This window comes from Mauremys reevesii, linkage group 5 (genome assembly GCF_016161935.1).
Source record: "Mauremys reevesii isolate NIE-2019 linkage group 5, ASM1616193v1, whole genome shotgun sequence".
Lineage (NCBI taxonomy): Eukaryota > Metazoa > Chordata > Testudines > Geoemydidae > Mauremys > Mauremys reevesii.
The window spans coordinates 44647674-44665269 of NC_052627.1; the positions used below are offsets into that span (position 1 = coordinate 44647674).

Here is a 17596-nt window from a genome sequence, read left to right on the forward strand (position 1 = left end):
AGTGGGGCAGGCTGATACGGTGGAACGCCGATTCTGGGCCCAGCAAACAAGCACAGACTGGTGGGATGGCATAGTGTTGCAGGTCTGGGATGATTCCTAGTTGCTGCTCAACTTTCCCATGTGGAACTGTGTGAGTTGCTCTCCCTTGCCCTGAAGCGCAGGAATACCAAGATGAGACCTGTCCTGACAGCTGTGAAGCGAGTGGCAATAGCCCTGTGGAAGCTTGCAATGCCTGACTGCTACCGGTCAATCGAGAATCAATTTGGAGTGGGCAAATCTACCATGGGGGCTGTTGTGATCTAAGTAGCCAATGCAATCACTAACCTTTTGCTATCAAGGGTAGTGACTCTGGGAAATGTACAGGTAATAGTGGATGGCTTTGCTGCAGTGGGTTTCCCTAAGTGTGATGAGGGGATAGATGGAACCTATCTTGGCACCAGACCACCTTGCCAACCAGTATGTAAACCGCAAGGGGTACTTTTCAGTGATGCTGCAAGCACTGGTTCATCAAAAGGGATGTTTCACCGACATCAATGTGGGATGGCCGGGAAAGGTGCATGACGCTCACATCTTTAGGAACTCCAGGCTATTTGAACAACTGCAAGAAGGGACTTACTTCCCAGACCAGAAAATTACCATTGGAGATGTTGAAATGCAAATAGTTATCATTGGGGATCCAGCCTACCCCTTCGTCCCATGACTTATGAAGCCATACACAGGAAGCCTGGACAGTAGTAAGGAGCAGTTCAACTATAGGCTGAGCAAGTGCAGCATGGTGCTAGAATGTGCCTTTGGATGTTTAAAAGCTCACTGGCGCTGTTTGCTGACTAGATTAGACCTCAGTGAAACCAATATACCTATTGTTATTGCTGCTTGCTGTGTGCTCCATAATATCTGTGAGAGTACGGGGGAGAAGTTGAGGCAAATCGCCTGGTGGCCAATTTTGAACAGCCAGACACCAGGGCAATTAGAAGAGCACAGCTAGGCGCGCTGCGCATCAGAAAGGCTTTGAAAAACAGTTTCATGACTGGCCAAGCTACAGTGTGACAGTTGTGTGTGTTTCTCCTTGATGCAAAACTGCCCCTTTTGTTGAATTTACTTCACTGTAAGCCAATCCCCCTCCCACGTTCGACCACAGCTGGCAAAGGAAATAAAGTCCCTATTGTTTTGAGTCCATGTATTCTTTATTAATAATTTTTTTTAAAAAGTGAGATAACTGACAAGGTAGCCCAGGTGGGATGGGGGAGGAGGGAAGGACAAGGCCACATTGCTTATTGTAGCCACACTACAAATCAAAACTGTTTGAGTGACAGCCTTCTGTTGCTTGGGCCATCCTCTGGAGTGGCTGGGTGCTCGGAGCCTCCCCTCTGCATTCTTGGGCATTTGGGTGAGGAGGATATGGAATTTGGGGAGGAGAGCAGGCGGTTGTACAGTGGATGCAGTGGCAATTTGTGCTCTAGCTGCCTTTCCTGCAGCTGCACCAGATGCCTGATCATGTTCATTTGCTCCCCCATTAGCCTTAACATCTGCTCCCGCGTGTTCTGATCACACTTACTTAATGCTTTCCTGGCCTCTGCCACCGAATGCCTCCATGCATTCATCTGTGCTCTATCAGTGCAGGAGGACTGCATGAGCTCTGAAAACATGTCATCACAAGTGCTTTTTTTTCCACCTTCTAATCTGCGATAACCTCAGGGGCGGAGATGATATGGAGAGCATAGAAGCATTTGCACCTGCAGGGGGGATAAAATGAGAGAGTAAAATTTTAAGAAGATACATTTCTGAGAACAAAAGGGAGACTCTTTCACAGTGAACCAAGCAATTCACAGCAGACAGAACATGTGCTTTACGTACAAGGTCGCATTTTGCCTTTTGTATTGAGCGCCTGCTGGTATGATCACACATCACACACGGCTGGGCAACAGAATTTGGTTTCCAGGCAGCCATGGTAAGCCAAAGGGTACACGGGGTTGGCGTCTTCCGCCTTCATAACATGTGGGAATGTTTCCAAACTGCAGCACCCTCCTTTCCCATAGCAAGCAATGCCGGTTGGGTTTGCCATTTAAAAGGAGGGGGCTGCGGTTTGGGGTTGGATGTGCAGCACACCCCTCCTCCCACCACGTGGCTATTCTCCGGGATGATCCCTTTTAGCCAAGCGCAAACAGCCCAGCATGAATGGGGTCCTTTTACTGTTCCCTTACAAAAATTCCCCTATTTCAACCAGGTGACCATGAATGATATCACTCTCCTGAGGCTGACACAGAAAGATAAAGACCGAACGTTGCATGAATGCAACCAAAACCCAGGACCATTCGCTGCCATGCTTTGTGCTGCAATGATTTCAGGCTACTTGCTACTGGCTTGATGTGGTAAAGTGTCCTACCGTGGAGGATGAAATAAGGCAGCCCTCCCCAGAAACCTTCTGCAAAGATTTTCAGAGTACCTCCAGGAGAGCTTCATGGAGATGTCCCAGGAGGATTCCCGCTCCTTCCCCAGACATGTTGACAGACTTTTCCAATAGCTGTACTGACTGTGAATGCATCCCAATTCTTCAGGGAAAATCAAACATTAAACAATTGCTTTTAACTGCTCTAGTGTAGTTACAAATGTGCCCTCACCAGAGGTGCCTTCTCTGCCTGGGAACCTGCCTTGGGAGGGTATTGGCTCCAGGGTGATGAAAGGGTCCTGGCTGCTGAGGAGAATGGATTTTCCGCTTGCCTGCTGTGCATTCTTGTTGTTGTCCTCTTCCACAAAATCCTCCTCCGTGTTATCATAGAATATCAGAGTTGGAAGGGACCTCAGGAGATCATCTAGTCCAACCCCCTGCTCAAGGCAGGACAGGTGTGATTTTTTTTCCTTTTTTTTTTCTACCCCAGTTCCCTAAATTGCCCCCTCAAGGATTGAACTTACAACCCTGGGTTTAGCAGGCCAATGCTCAAACCACTGAGCTATCCCTCCCCCTGTAAAACTCCCCCCTTGCAGGTGTCTATGCACAATGGTGGGGGACTGGTAGGGTCCCCCCCTAGAATGCCATGCAGTTGATCATAGAAACAGCATGTATGGGGCTCTCTGACCCGGAGTGACCGTTTGCCTCCTTTGTCTTGTGGTAGGCTTGCCTTAGCTCCTTGACTTTCATGCAGCACTGCTGTATGTCCCTAGTGTAGCCTCTCTCCACCATGCCCTGTGTGATTTTTGGCATATATATCAGCATTTCTTCTTTTTGATCGGAGTTCTGCCTGGACAGATTCTTCTCCCTATACAGCAATCAGATCGAGTGTCTCCCATTCGCTCCATGCTGGAGCTCATTTGCGATTCTGGGTCTGCATGGTCACCTGTGCTGCTGTGCTCGTCACACTGACCAAACAGGAAATGAAATTCAAAAGTTCCCAGGGCTTTTCCTGTGTATCTGGCTAGTGCATCGGAGTTGAAAGTGCTGTCCAGAGTGATCACATTGGAGCACTCTGGGATAGCTCCCAGAGGCTAATACCATCGAATTGCAGTACGCTGCATCTGCACTACCCCAAATTCGAACCAAGAAGGTTGATTTTAGCGCTACTCCCCTCGCCGGGGAGGAGTACAGTAGGTTGACGGAACAGGGTTGGTTGTGTAGCCGCATTGCTTATAAAATCGACCTAACGTGGCTAAGTTCAACCTAACTTCATAGTGTAGACCAGGGCTCTGTGTGAGACAGGCACACGAGGTGTACATTCTTCCAATTTCTTGCAAGCAGCATTTATTATGATATCTAATAGGATTTTTTTCCCTTCATGAGACTTTCTGTTAACACACTCCTAGAGATTTATATATCATTGCACCAATTGTCATTGATCATATTGTGTGCATATGGGCCTCGTCCACTTGAGACACTGTCTCTCTGCCATGTGAAATCATGGCAGTTGTGATTATCTGAGTCACTTCAAGCTTTATCTGGGTGGAATCTGGTGCCAGGGTGTTTTTTAGCAACAGATCCTTGGTTGTGAAAATCACATGAGCTCTTAAATCATCAGAATTTGTACTTTGTGGCTATCAGGATAAGCTGCAAAACATTCCTGTTCTCCCAGTCTTTTTTCTGGTGGTGGTGGATTAGTGGGAAGTTTGGACGGTGAGTCATGGAGAAGATCAGGGTTGCCAACTGTTTAATCACACAAACCCAAACACCTTTGCCCCGCCCCTTCTCTGAGGCCCCGCTCCCCTCACTCCATCCCCCCTTCCTCTGTTGCTCGTTCTTCCCCACCCTCATTCACTTTCACCAGGCTGGGACGGGGTTGGCGTGCAGAAGGGAGTGTGGGCTCTCTTCTGGGGGATGGGGCCGAGGGGTTTGGAGTGGGGGGGAGCTCCGGGCTGAGCCTGGGGCAGGGGATTGGGGTGCAGGAGTGGGTGCAGGGTGTGAGCTCTGGGAGGGAGTATGGGTGCTGGAGGGGGCTTGAGTGTGGGAGGGGTGATGGGTTCAAGCTTTGGGAGGGAGTTTGGCTGCAGGAGGGAGCTCTGGGCTGGAGTAGAGGGTTGGGGTGCAGGAGGGTTGTGGGGTGCAGATTCCAGCTGGGAGGCACTGACCTCAGGCGTCTCCAAGGCAGCAGTGCAGTGGGGCTAAGGCAGGCTCCCTGCCTTCCCTGGCCCCGCGCCACTTCCAGAAGCAGCTGGCTCATCCCGGCGGCCCCTGGCGTGGAGGAGGCTCCGCACACTTCCCGTGCCCGCAAGTACCGCCCCCCATTGGTTGCAGTTCCTGTAGGAACGAGCCACCCGCTTCTGGGAGCAGCACAGTTCCAGGGCAAGCAGGAAGCCTGCCTTAGCCCCACTGTAACACCAGACTTTCAGCCCCTAAAATCTACCGGTTTGGCTGCAGTAACCTTAGAGATAGGGCGTAATTCCAGGAGACTCCCAGTGAAACCAGGAGGGTTGGCAAGGTTTTTGAGGATATTACGTTTTAAGAATTTCTGGGTGTGCTTAGTATTTTATCGAAAATTTGTTTTACTTAGGGCTGTCAATTAATCACGGTTAATGCACACGATTAACTCAAAAAGATTAATCACAATTAATCACGCTGTTAAACAATAGAATACCAATTGCAATTTATTAAATATGTTGGATGCTTTTTTACATTTTCAAATATACTGATTTCAATTACAACACAGAATACAAAGGGTACAGTGCTCACTTTATATGATTATTTTTATTACAAATATTTGCACTGTAAAAATGAAAAATAAATAGTATTTTTCAGTTCACCTCGTACAAGTACTGAAGTGCAATCTCTTTATCGTGCATGTGCAACTTGCAAATGTAGTGGGTTTTTTTACATAACTGCCCTCAAACAATAAAACAATAAAAGTAAAACTGTACAGCCTACAAGTCCACTCAGTTCTACTTCTTGTTCAGCCAACCACTAAGACAAACAAGTTTGTTTACATTTATGGGAGATACTACTGCCCGCTTCTTATTTACAATGTCACCTGAAAGTGAGAACAGGAATTTGCATGGCATTTTTGTAGCCAGCATTGCAAGGTATTTATGTGCCAGATATACTAAACATTTGTGTGCCCCTTCATGCTTCAGCCACCATTCCAGAAGACATGCTTCCATGCTGATGACGCTCATTTAAAAAAATGTGTTAATTAAATTTGTCACTGAACTACAGTACTTGTATGAGGTAAATTGAAAAATACTAATTCTTTTGTTTTTTACAGTGCAAATATTTGTAATAAAAAATAAAGTGAGCACTGTACACTTTGTATTTTGTGTTGTAATTGAAATTAACATATTGGAAAATTTAGTAAACATCCAAAAATATTTAAAATAAATGGCATTCTCTTCTTTAACAATTCATTTTTTTAGTCGCTTGACAGCCCTAGTTTTACTTTGTATGTAATTCATCTAGATGCAAGATAATAGTAGATGCATACACAAAAAAACCCTAAATAAATGAATGTCACATCTTTAGAGACTTGGATTTTAAATAGATCCACTGATGTGTGTCCAATACAATTTTTTTCTACAGTCCTGGTTTGTTTGTAGCAACTGCTAGTCATTACTGACTTGAACCAAATAGCTGATAATCCATGACTAATTCCTTGAACTTTCCAACTCTTTTGGGGGCAAAAACTTTACATTTTGTCATAAATATCTGTGGATGTTGTATACCATTTTTTTAAGATCTTAGAAGTAGCAGACAGAGCAGTTAGTGAGAAGGAAGTAATTCCCAGCTATTGACCAGGTGGCATTCCCTCACCCTGCAGCCTGTAGGCAAAACTGTACTTTAATTCTCTCAAATGGTGAGGAATGGAAAGCACTGGTACAGATTGAATGAATGCAGTTTGCAAACAGCAGTGAAGTCTTCCTTCAAGTTTGTTGGTAGTTTGGAGGTGTGAGGCGTGTGTACCTAAGAGGTCTTTTTAGATTGGACTGTTACTCCAGACATAAATCTGTTAGGATTGCTTAATACTTAGAAAAATACCAAATAGTGAGAATTTTTTCATCAACTCTACATAAATTGAGGCTCTGTTCACTGGAATCTTGGCTGCAAATTAGTTTATACCTTTAGTACTCCTATAGGGAGGTATAGAAATCCAAAAGCTGAAAAAAGGAGAATTTTGGTTTTGCATATAAGCAGTTAAAATAACACAAGTTAAAAAACCTTTTCTTTTAAGTTCAGATTGCCTTTGGTCACAACTAACAAGTACATCAGGTTTCCAATTTTTAGTTTACACCAAAAGTACTTGAATAAAGAAACCACTGACACATGCGTAGGCATTTCCAGGTGTAACCAATAAAAATTGGATACATACGTCTGAAAGTGAAAACATCTGTAATGGCCACAGCCACATCAGCATGCACCCTTTGTGCCTGTTTCAGCCACATATCATTACAGTGGATGCCAGCTGAGCTCACAATGCCCTGTAGGTCAAAAAGAACTGATGAATATACTATGGAGAACAAAGATTTTCTTGTTGAGGAGAATCAGGCACACATGTGTAAACAAGTTTTATAACATTTTGGGACTGGATAACCAGACTATTCCTGTGAGAAAATTTACAGACAGTTTTTGTGCATTTGGTCCAGCAACATATGCTGTAGCTGTCTGCTTGGCATTTGGAAAGCTATGTTCTCGGGAAGACAAGTTTGGACTATTTCTGGTCCTTCAGACTTCAAAGAGAAGGACCGGACTTCGAAGAGAAACTGCTGAGCTCCAGTTCATCTGCAAATTTGACACCATCAGCTCAGGATTAAACAAAGACTGTGAATGGCTAGCCAACTACAAGAGCAGTTTCTCCTCCCTTGGTTTTCACACCTCAACTGCTAGAACGCAGTTTCGTGCAGAACGCAATGCAATCTACAGCCTCAGAAACCATCCTGACATTATAATCAAAGAGGCTGATAAAGGAGGTGCTGTTGTCATAATGAACAGGTCTGACTACCAAAAGGAGGCCACCAGACAACTCTCCAATACCAAATTCTACAGGCCACATCCCTCAGATCCCACTGAGGAATACACTAAGAAACTGAACCTCTACTCAGGATACTCCCTACACTAACACCGGAACAAATCAACATACCCTTAGAGCCCCGACCAGGGTTATTCTACTACTACCCAAGATCCACAAACCCGGAAATCCTGGACGCCCCATCATCTCGGGCATTGGCACTCTCACTGAAGGACTGTCTGGATATGTGGACTCTCTACTCAGACCCTATGCCACCAGCACTCCCAGCTACCTCCATGACACCATTGATTTCCTGAGGAAACTACAATGCATTGGTGACCTTCCAGAAAACACCATCTTAGCCACCATGGATGTAGAGGCTCTCTACACAAACATCCCACACACTGATGGAATATAAGCTGTCAGGAACAGTATCCCTGATGATGCCACAGCACAACTGGTTGCTGAGCTCTGTGCCTTTATCCTCACACACAACTATTTCAAATTTGATGACAATATATATCTTCAGATCAGTGGTACCTCTATGGGCACCCGCATGGCCCCACAATATGCCAATATTTTCATGGCCGACCTGGAACAACGCTTCCTCAGCTCCCGTCCACTCACGCCCCTTCTCTACCTACGCTACATTGATGACATCTTCATCATCTGGACCCATGGGAAGGAGACTCTGGAAAAATTCCACCATGATTTCAACAGCTTCCACCCCACCATCAACCTCAGCCTGGACCAATCTACACGAGAGGTCCACTTCCTAGACAACACAGTGCAAATAAGTGATGGTCACATTAACACCACCCTATACCGAAAACCTACCGACCGCTATGCCTACCTTCATGCCTCCAACTTCCATCCCGGGCACACCACAAGATCCATTGTCTACAGCCAAGCTCTGAGGTACAACCGCATCTGCTCTAACCCCTCAGACAGAGACCAACACCTACAAATCTCCACCAAGCATTCTCAAAACTACAGTACCCACATGAGGAAATAAGGAAACAGATCAACAGAGCCAGACGTGTACCCAGAAGCCTCCTACTGCAAGACAAACCCAAGAAAGAAACCAACAGGACTCCACTGGCCATCACATACAGTCCCCAGCTAAAACCCCTACAACGCATCATCAGGGATCTACAACCCATCCTGGACAATGATCCCACACTTTCACAGGCCTTGGGTGGCAGGCCAGTCCTCGCCCACAGACAACCTGCCAACCTGAAGCATATTCTCACCAGTAACTGCACACCGCACCATAGTAACTGTAGCTCAGGAACCAATCCATGCAACAAACCTCGATGCCAACTCTGCCCACATATCTACAGCAGCGACACCATCACAGGACCTAACCAGATCAGCCACACCATCACCGGTTCATTCACCTCACGTCCACCAATGTAATATATGCCATCATATGCCAGCAATGCCCCTCTGCTATGTACATCGGCCAAACTGGACAGTCTCTAAGGAAAAGGATAAATGGACACAAATCAGATATTAGGAATGGCAATATACAAAAACCTGTAGGAGAACACTTCAACCTCCCTGGCCACACAATAGCAGATCTTAAGGTGGCCAACCTGCAGCAAAAAAATGTCAGGACCAGACTTCAAAGAGAAACTGCTGAGCTTCAGTTCATCTGCAAATTTGACACCATCAGCTCAGGATTAAACAAAGACTGTGAATGGCTTGCCAACTACAGAACCAATTTCTCCTCCCTTGGTTTTCACACCTCAACTGCTAGAACAGGGCCTCATCCTCCCTGATTGATCTAAACTCGTTATCTCTAGCTTGCTTCTTGCTTGCATATATATACCTGTCCCTGGAAATTTCCACTACTTGCATCCGACGAAGTGGGTATTCACCCACGAAAGCTCATGCTCCAAAACGTCTGTTAGTCTATAAGGTGCCACAGGATTCTTTGCTGCTTTTACATATCCAGACTAATACGGCTACCCCTCTGATACTTGTCTTCTGACAGTGGCTAATGCCAGGTGCCCCAGAGGGAATGAACAGAACAGGTAATCATCAAGTGATCCATCCCCTGTCGTCCATTCCCAGCTTCTGGCATTGATGGACCTATCCTCCATGAATTTATCTAGTTCTTTTTTGAACTCTGTTATAGTCTTGGCCTTCATAACATCCTCTGGCAAGGAGTTCCACACGTTGACTGTGCACTGTGTGGAAAAAATACTTCCTGTTTGTTTTAAACTTGCTGCCTATTAAAACTGCTGCCTATTTCAATTGTTTATTTAAAAAAGAAACTCCTGTCTAAGCAAGTTCATTCCAATATCCCTTTCTGGTCAACGTTAACTTTTATTATTTGTTTTGTCACATTTTTTTTGTTCTTGCTTCTCCTTAGCTATGGCAGCATGCTTTGCTTCTCAGTGTGGCTGTGTTACCTCATATGTGTTAGCAGGGAGACTGAGCATTCAGTTTGGAGAGGAAAAACAATCACAAAAGAGAGCTTGTATCCTTCTCCAATATGTGGAACAAACTCTGAAAGACCATCTCTATCAAACTAACAGAACTGTGTGTAGCCACTTGGAGAAAATAAAACTACACATTAGGAAATTAATTTTACCTTCCAAATCTTGTTTTACAGGACATAGTAATTGTGATATCAAGATCCTCCCACACAGAACCAGCAACTTCCCTGTTCCTCCCAAATGAATCACACTGCAGTTCATTAGCCTTCTGTTTATGCAGAAAAAATACTTCACGCTATATTAACATTTAATTTGCTATTTTACAGAAAAAGAAAAATGCAGACAGTAGGAGCAATTTAGATTCCAGAAAAGCAAGTTCTGACCTCAATCTAGTGAGAGAACATGGGGTTTTGTTTGAGTGTTCCCCTGATAACTGGACTGACCAGAAGAAACCACCACCAACTATGACTTACTGGGTGGTAGGGTAAGTAGAAAGAAACTTACTCAGGTTTAAATTCAGATGTATTATCTATCATAGAGTTTTCTATAGCAGCCACCACTATCGTAGCTATGTGTTGATATTCTGGTATCTTGCACTGTCTTGTGTTTACTTTGTTCTCCTTCTAACCTCTCAGACCTCTGCACTGTCCCCACTTTGCAAGTGATTCATACCTGTGCTGCTCTTCCAGCACACAACTCTTATTCAGTGGTATGGGGAAATGAACGATAGAAATGCATAAAATTCAGAGGGGATGAAAAGAGAAGTGAACAAATTTAACTACTATTGGGGAGAACATATTTGAGATATTATACTACCAATCCACTTGCAACATTTTGTAAAGCAGTCTTTATTTCAATGTGCTTTCAAATACAAACACGTGAAATTAAACTCTGCCATTATCATTGTAAATGGATTATAATTACTTTTCTGTTGGTTATATTAAGTGTTAATTATTTTTTCTTAAGTGATCTTCAAATTGATCTTCAGTTGGGTTCTGGGTGGGTATGGTCCTTATTGCACAACCGACACATGCTTTTTTGTATAGCCTGGCATCACACAATGCTAGAGTTTGAGAAGTAAATATTAAACATCAAACCTACTCTATAGTGGGAAGATAATTATAGTGTAACTTGAACAGTTATGACTGTAGCAAATTTTATAACTGTTTAGGTCCTCAGCATTAGGCCATATTCTATAACCACCACTTGTCTACATCCTTCTTCTCCCACCCTAGCAGGCCACAGCCTTTACTGTCAGCATTATAGCTTCAGTAATCAGAAAGTAGGCTCACGATCTGTTAATCAACAACAGTAATTTTCCTTCTTTGTCTCTTTCATTCTATTTTTGGTGTCCTTCTTAGAAGGACAGAAAAAGAAGGAAGACTGAGGTTCCCATTGAACCATAATTTCAATGTGCCAGCAGCAAATTATTAAGGGCAGGGGGCTGGCTTCGAGTTTATTTACTGTAAGTGATTGATTCATTGAAGTTGTGTCCTCAATTTTGGAGCTATAAAGCCAATAGTAAAGGCTTTTGCCCAGCTAACTTGAGAGAAGACGACCACAAATGGACTTACCATTGAATAATCTTCCCAACACCGCATTTCAGTATGTGGCACAAACTCTTGTTTCTAAAGCATTTAGAGTGAATATAACCTAATAATAATTAATAAATAATGGATTTGGTCTGGAATCATAATTTTAGAAATTCTTATGATCACCTGAACCACTCTCATCTCTATTACAAAGTATGTCGATTATAGTACTGCCAATTTCCCTTCAACTCAAATATTTAAAAAAAAAAGTTCCTATATAAAGCTAAAGTCAAATAAGTGTATGTAACTACTTTGTGTGAGCATCTATAATGCTATAATGCTATTAAGATCAAAAAGGTTAAAATCCTGGGTACTGTTTAAACTGTTACTGGCCCTGTTATGAAAATCTTCAGTTTTCCAGTCTCAGCATGCTCAATGTGTGACATCAGGTGAAACTCAGCACCACTTGTGGAGAAAACTACTGTGCTCAGATATTAATAACTTAATGGTTTTGGTTCCCACCTGGTAGGCAACCAGAGAGCTGACATGTAGGAATGTACCTGCTGAAAAAAAACAATATTACATTTAAAAGGATGTGAATACTATATAGTTTTCTTCTCAAGCACTCTTGTGAGTGTAGCTTGAGAGCACAGAGATTTGAAATACTGCAGAGTACCCAGTTTCATGGGAATGAATATTGAGAACATGAAGAACTTTTGCCCTATAGAGTCTTGAAGAAAACTGAGTAGAGGTGACATTTAAATTGTTTTAAATATCCAATAAATGGGAACTAAAAGATTTCCAGAACTGTGGAAATCTGCTATTAGTCTTGGTTTGCAAATACTTTTAACTTGCTATTGAAATCTTGTAAAACACAAATAGAATTTCTAGAATGGTGACCGCCTCTCTCTGACACTGGATTCTTGTTTTTCTCCAGGAGACTCTTCCTACATCCAAAACCTCAGGAGTTTTATGTCTGTTTTCATGATTCAGTCACAGAAGTTGCTGTTGAACTGGCTTTTAAACTGTCCTTTGGCTTAGCTACATAGATGTGCTTCCTGACTAAGCAGCAGTCCTGAACAGTGCTGGAATCCATCTAAAGCACTTAAATATAAACAGAAACTGAGTAAATTGTGACATCCTTCTGTATGTTCTTTTGAAGTGCTTTAAAACAAAATTCTGCCTTGTGAACTAGCTCAGTTAAACACTGAAGTAACACGTTATTGCTGATTTACTACATCATCAGCTACCTACGAGAGATGATGTTTTTGGGAGAAGCAAAAAACACTAATTTTAGATACAGTCAAATGGATCATGATGAATAAAAAGATGGAATTATTTACCCTGAGTGTAGCTTTACTACATAAAATATTAGCATAACATGTACATTCCAGTAATGTCCAATGTTTAATATCAAGTGCAAGATATTACACTTGATAAATATCTAGACAGTATGGCAGTCAGCAGTGGAAAAAACATAACTTTCCCTGGTAATTGAGCACATGAAGCTCTGAAGGCATGAACAATTGGTGGATGGTTTTAGTACTCCTCTGTTAATCAAAATGAAAGGAAAACCAACAGCATCTGGATTAGGGGCTACAAAATGCACACAATTAGCATGTTATCTTTTTTATCCATTGTGATCTTTCATGCAGCCAAGGGCTATAATAATGATATTTTAATAGATTTCATGAATAGCATTGTAAATAACAAAGTACTATATTTGTTATAGAGTAATTTTGATCTTTATGAAAGTATAATAGGTATGAAAGTATGTGAAAAAAGGCTTTAACTGGCAGTTTTGTTTCTGAAAGCTAGGCACGAACATAAATATTTTTATATGATGTTGATGCTGTTATAATAAAGAAATTTGTATATTTGTAGGGGGAAAACTGTGCCTTCTATATTTTTTGTACACACTCATCTATTTTCTGGTTTGCCACATTAGGCAGTATTAGTTTGGTTAGCCTTGTTATGGTTTACAGTAAGATATTTTTCGTCATATACCTATCCTATAAAAAAATTCATATGAGGCAAATGGAAACAAAACACTTGCAAAATCAAGGTGTCTTCTACAAAGTCCATCTTTCCTACAAACTGTTGGAAGTTTTGTAATCCACGGGCCTGCTATTTTCAACATCTTTCTTAAAAGCGGTGTTATTTAGAATGTATATTTTTAGTCCCCTTGTCTCCCCGCCCCGCCCCCAACCCAAACACTTGGTGCTGGCTTCTTGGGGAGCATCTCATCACATTCCATGTCAACAGTTGAACTGTTCTTTCTGGTTCTGTCATCGTTGGTTGCTTTTCTTGGTTTGCCCAGCAAGAGAATGCAAGCTATTAAAGTGCATGATTAAACTTAAAGTTGCATTTTAAGCTGTATGGTTGGATAACTCAAGCTGAAGAAAAATGTTGAAGAAATCAAAGGTAATTGCAGTTGACTGTCACTTTCAAATATATTTCTTAGGTCTTGTCTGCTTATGAAAATTGTACCAATTTAACTAAATCGATTCATATTAGGCAAGATAAGGCACTTGTATGCTGAAATAAAAGGGGTACAAACAGAAGCATGTCTTTGCTAGATGTAAGTGATACTTGTGAAAGTGGCCATCTTGAAAACGTTTAAAAGCATGGAAATAAGTTAAAGAGAGACCGCTGCATTCCTTTCTACCTTCATATTAGCTACAGCACTGTCAATACCGAACTCCAGTGTTCCATAAAGCTTTCACTTCCTTCCCCAGCAGATACCTCTAGGCAGTAAATACCCCAGCTTCAGCAACCATGCACTGTAATGCGGAACCTTAACTGTGACCTCAGATGCTTTTCACATTCCATGCATTTTAGAAGTTACTTTGCTTTAATACTTGTTAAGATTTTGTGTTAGAATGAAAGTTTGCTTAAGTTGGCATATGTATCACCTTTGGTATCTGTTGGAGATGGAAGTGAAAGCCATATGGAGCTCTGGACTGTTTTAATAATTGTATAATAATTAACTGCACTATGATACCCCTAAACTATTGGTGTAAATTGTTGATGTAAAATGTCTATCCTGCTGAAAATACCAGTCAGTTATAGGCATTTCCTACAAACTAATTAGATAAATTCAAAAAGAAATAGTATGGAAAAATCCTAGCCACAACATTCCAGTTAAAGAATAGATGTGCCCCCTATGTTGCAGTAGATAATACTCAGCTTTGTCTCTGCAGCAAAGAAGTAAGGGTGATAATAGTATAGTTTACCTAGATAACATACCGGAACCAAATAGTTAATCTCTACCTATTCCAGGACTAGTGAAGAATATGACAAATTAAAACCAGCATCCTGTGTACACTCACAAGTTAAAAGGCATTTTCAGTCATCTGCACACTCAGAAAAGCTGAAAATGGCAGTTAAACAAGGGAATTGTTGCTGATATTTACATCATATTTCTCCCTTATGAAGGATGGGGTTTCATAGCACCCAAAGCGTGCTAAGTGCTCTAGAAGACTCAGACAAAGTCTCTGCTCTGAAGAGTGTGCAATCTAAACAGACCTTGTGCAGACAAGGGGGACAAGGAGGTGGAATGCAACAGCAAGTATGTGATTGAGTGCTGAAATTAGTATGGAACTTGTTAAATTCTCATTTTTTGTTAGAGAGTTTTTATTGCTTATTTGTTAATACTGCTCTAAGTACAGAACTAGGTTTTGTAGATTTTTAGAAGCATGTTTTAAGGAGGGCCCTAAAGGAGGGGAAGATATAATTTCCTATAGAACACAGCAGGGAAGATCTTTATCAGATATATTCAGTGCAGCTCTTGACTTTTGTAACTGTGGGGAAATTTCTAGCTATGAATCAGGGTACATGAAGTTGATGACAAAAGGAAAAGAAATGGAAAGCAGCTACTAAAGGAGTCAGAACTCAAGTTTCATGCCACAATAGAAATGTGATCCTCCCTCATTGCCTTTATACAATTTCTTATAGAAATCTTTACAGGGGAGCAGGTATGCAACCATTTGGTGCAGTGCCAGGGTTTAAATGATTAAATTTCAAGAAAATATAGGAAGTAGAAAAGAAAGAGTCAGAATTTAGAAATAGTATTTAAATCCATAAACAAGCAAAATGTTTGACTGTTTAAAAAAAAAAAAAAAAAAGCATGGTGGTTCCCCTTTGGTTGATACATTCATCAGCCAGAATAGTTTCAGGAACTTGGGGGAAAAGGTAGTAAAAATCACTTTTAAAAATCTTGCTTTACGAATAGTAAACCTAAGCGGACTAGATATGTCAGGCTTGTAAATTGAAATAGATATAAGTGAAGCAATGTTTATATGAGCAGCTGGTTGTGAAAGTGTGAAAGAACCTGACAAACAGCTCAGACAGCAACATTGGTTTTCTGAGCTGTTACTCCCTGCTTTCTGGTAGCAGGAGGTAGACAGCTTTCAACAGCTTTCAGAGAGTTGCTGGGAAGTCCACTTGCTGATTAAAATGATTATAGGCTAGCCCAGAATGGGGGTAGAGATTTAACAGCCTTTCTTCCATGTTATTCAGCCCAGCATTATTTGTTAGTGGATCAATACACACAGCATTGCATTGTTCCCTGTTCCATTATATCTTGAGGTTCCCAACTGCAGTCTCTCTTTCTTGCATGCTTCATAGGGCAGAGTTCTGCTGCAGAGATTAGTGGGCCGCGACATACTGGTTTTCCAGTTCCCTTGACCCTGTTGCCAAGCCTGCCTATCTACCTCTCTTCTCTTCACTACCAACCTTTTGTGCTATTATGAGGAAGGAGGAGAGGAAATGCAGCAGTGTGTCCATGTCTTCTCTCTCCCACCAAGCAGGGGATTTGGCATCCTCTTTCCCCATATCAGGGTAGGCTGAATTTAAGCCTGCTACCATAATAGCAGTAGATGGTAGCACCTGCAACTGGCTGAGTGGTGTTCAAGTAACTTGGCAAACCTCAGGAAGTGCCAATGGCTTTGGGAAGATGAGAAGGGTAGTGGAACCCTTGATGGAGGAAATGCTATCAAATGGCAAAAGAGTTAAATCATAGATCTACCACACAGCAGCCACCAACCGGAGGAAGGCAATAGGCAACCACCCTCTGTACTTTTCTCCCATGAGAACTATGGCAGAACAGAGGCTAAATGTTAAATTCTGTTATGTCACCAATGTTCAGACATGAATAAATGGATTTACTTACTTCACCACTCTCACTTCAAGCAGGTCAGAGGCATGATGGGAGACACAGCCCATTTTCTTTGTCTTCTGTCACATTGTCAGCACATAGAGTCAGCAAGGAGAAGAGCAGAGATAGGGTATGTCTGCATAGCAATCAAGGGGCATGATTGCAGTCTGTATAGCCATACCTGAGCTATCAAAGCTAGAGTGAGTAACGATAGCAGTGAGGCCACAGCAGCTGCTCATGTACATACCCAAGATCCTAAGGTGCAGGGCTAACCATATCCTCATCCTATGTACCATATAACCTCACTCTCCACCATCCACAAGACTCACTTTCCATTGCTGACCTGTTGCCCATTCCCACCCTCTTGCTGGACTTCAATCCTTCTACAAACATATTAACGTTTCAAACTACCGTAGCTAAATATTCTTTACACACACACAAGGTATCAAGGTGCATTAGTAACAGGAGCATGACACATAGAGTCTTTTACTGTGGTAGTCCTTGCTGTCTGATGGGATGCCTGCTTCTGCAAAGCTTCCACACAGGAACTCCCAGTAACTACTGTGCAACTTCCACATTTCAATCCCTTGCTGGAGTTGCTTTTGTACTGCAAATTGCTTGGGGTACATATCTGCCTTATTTGTCTGTAAAGCATGCCATGCTGTAGAGACAATAAAAGACATACTGCTAGTGAATGAAATGGCAGGTGCTTGTTACTTTTGAAAGAGAGACATTGTGTGGCTTTAGCAGTTGAAGCTCAATAATCAAAGGGTCAAGATTTACACATTCAAAATACCATTTGATGAAGTTTTTTCCTCTCACAAATTATCATTTGGTGTCAGTGCTGCACCTGCAATATTTCATAGAACTTATGAAGCATACACTATTGGAAGTTATAAATATGAAGGCATATAAGTATATGTTAATGCTATTTGAGACTGTTGTAAGCAAGAATATAAGGCTTAGTTAATTAAAGCTCATTGAATAATATAGTGGTATACCAATTCTAATCTATGGAAAATGACAATTCATAACATGGGT

At 42.1% G+C, this 17596-nt stretch overlaps 1 protein-coding gene across 5 annotated transcripts in view; it reads left to right on the forward strand.

The window, feature by feature from the left end:
- Window positions 1-13953, forward strand: part of INTU (inturned planar cell polarity protein) — a 98098-nt gene extending 84145 nt beyond the window's left edge. For 3 of the 5 annotated variants that reach the window (XM_039540575.1, XM_039540574.1, XM_039540577.1), the window contains 2 exons: window positions 10192-10349; window positions 12335-13951. In XM_039540575.1, coding sequence (XP_039396509.1) covers window positions 10192-10349; window positions 12335-12446 — 270 coding nt within the window. In that variant the 3' untranslated portion in view covers window positions 12447-13951. Of the gene's footprint in view, window positions 1-10191; window positions 10350-12334 lie in introns of those variants that run through there. The other 2 variants (XM_039540576.1, XM_039540580.1) reach the window with 2 other exon arrangements.
- The last annotated feature ends 3643 nt before the right edge of the window (window positions 13954-17596 follow it).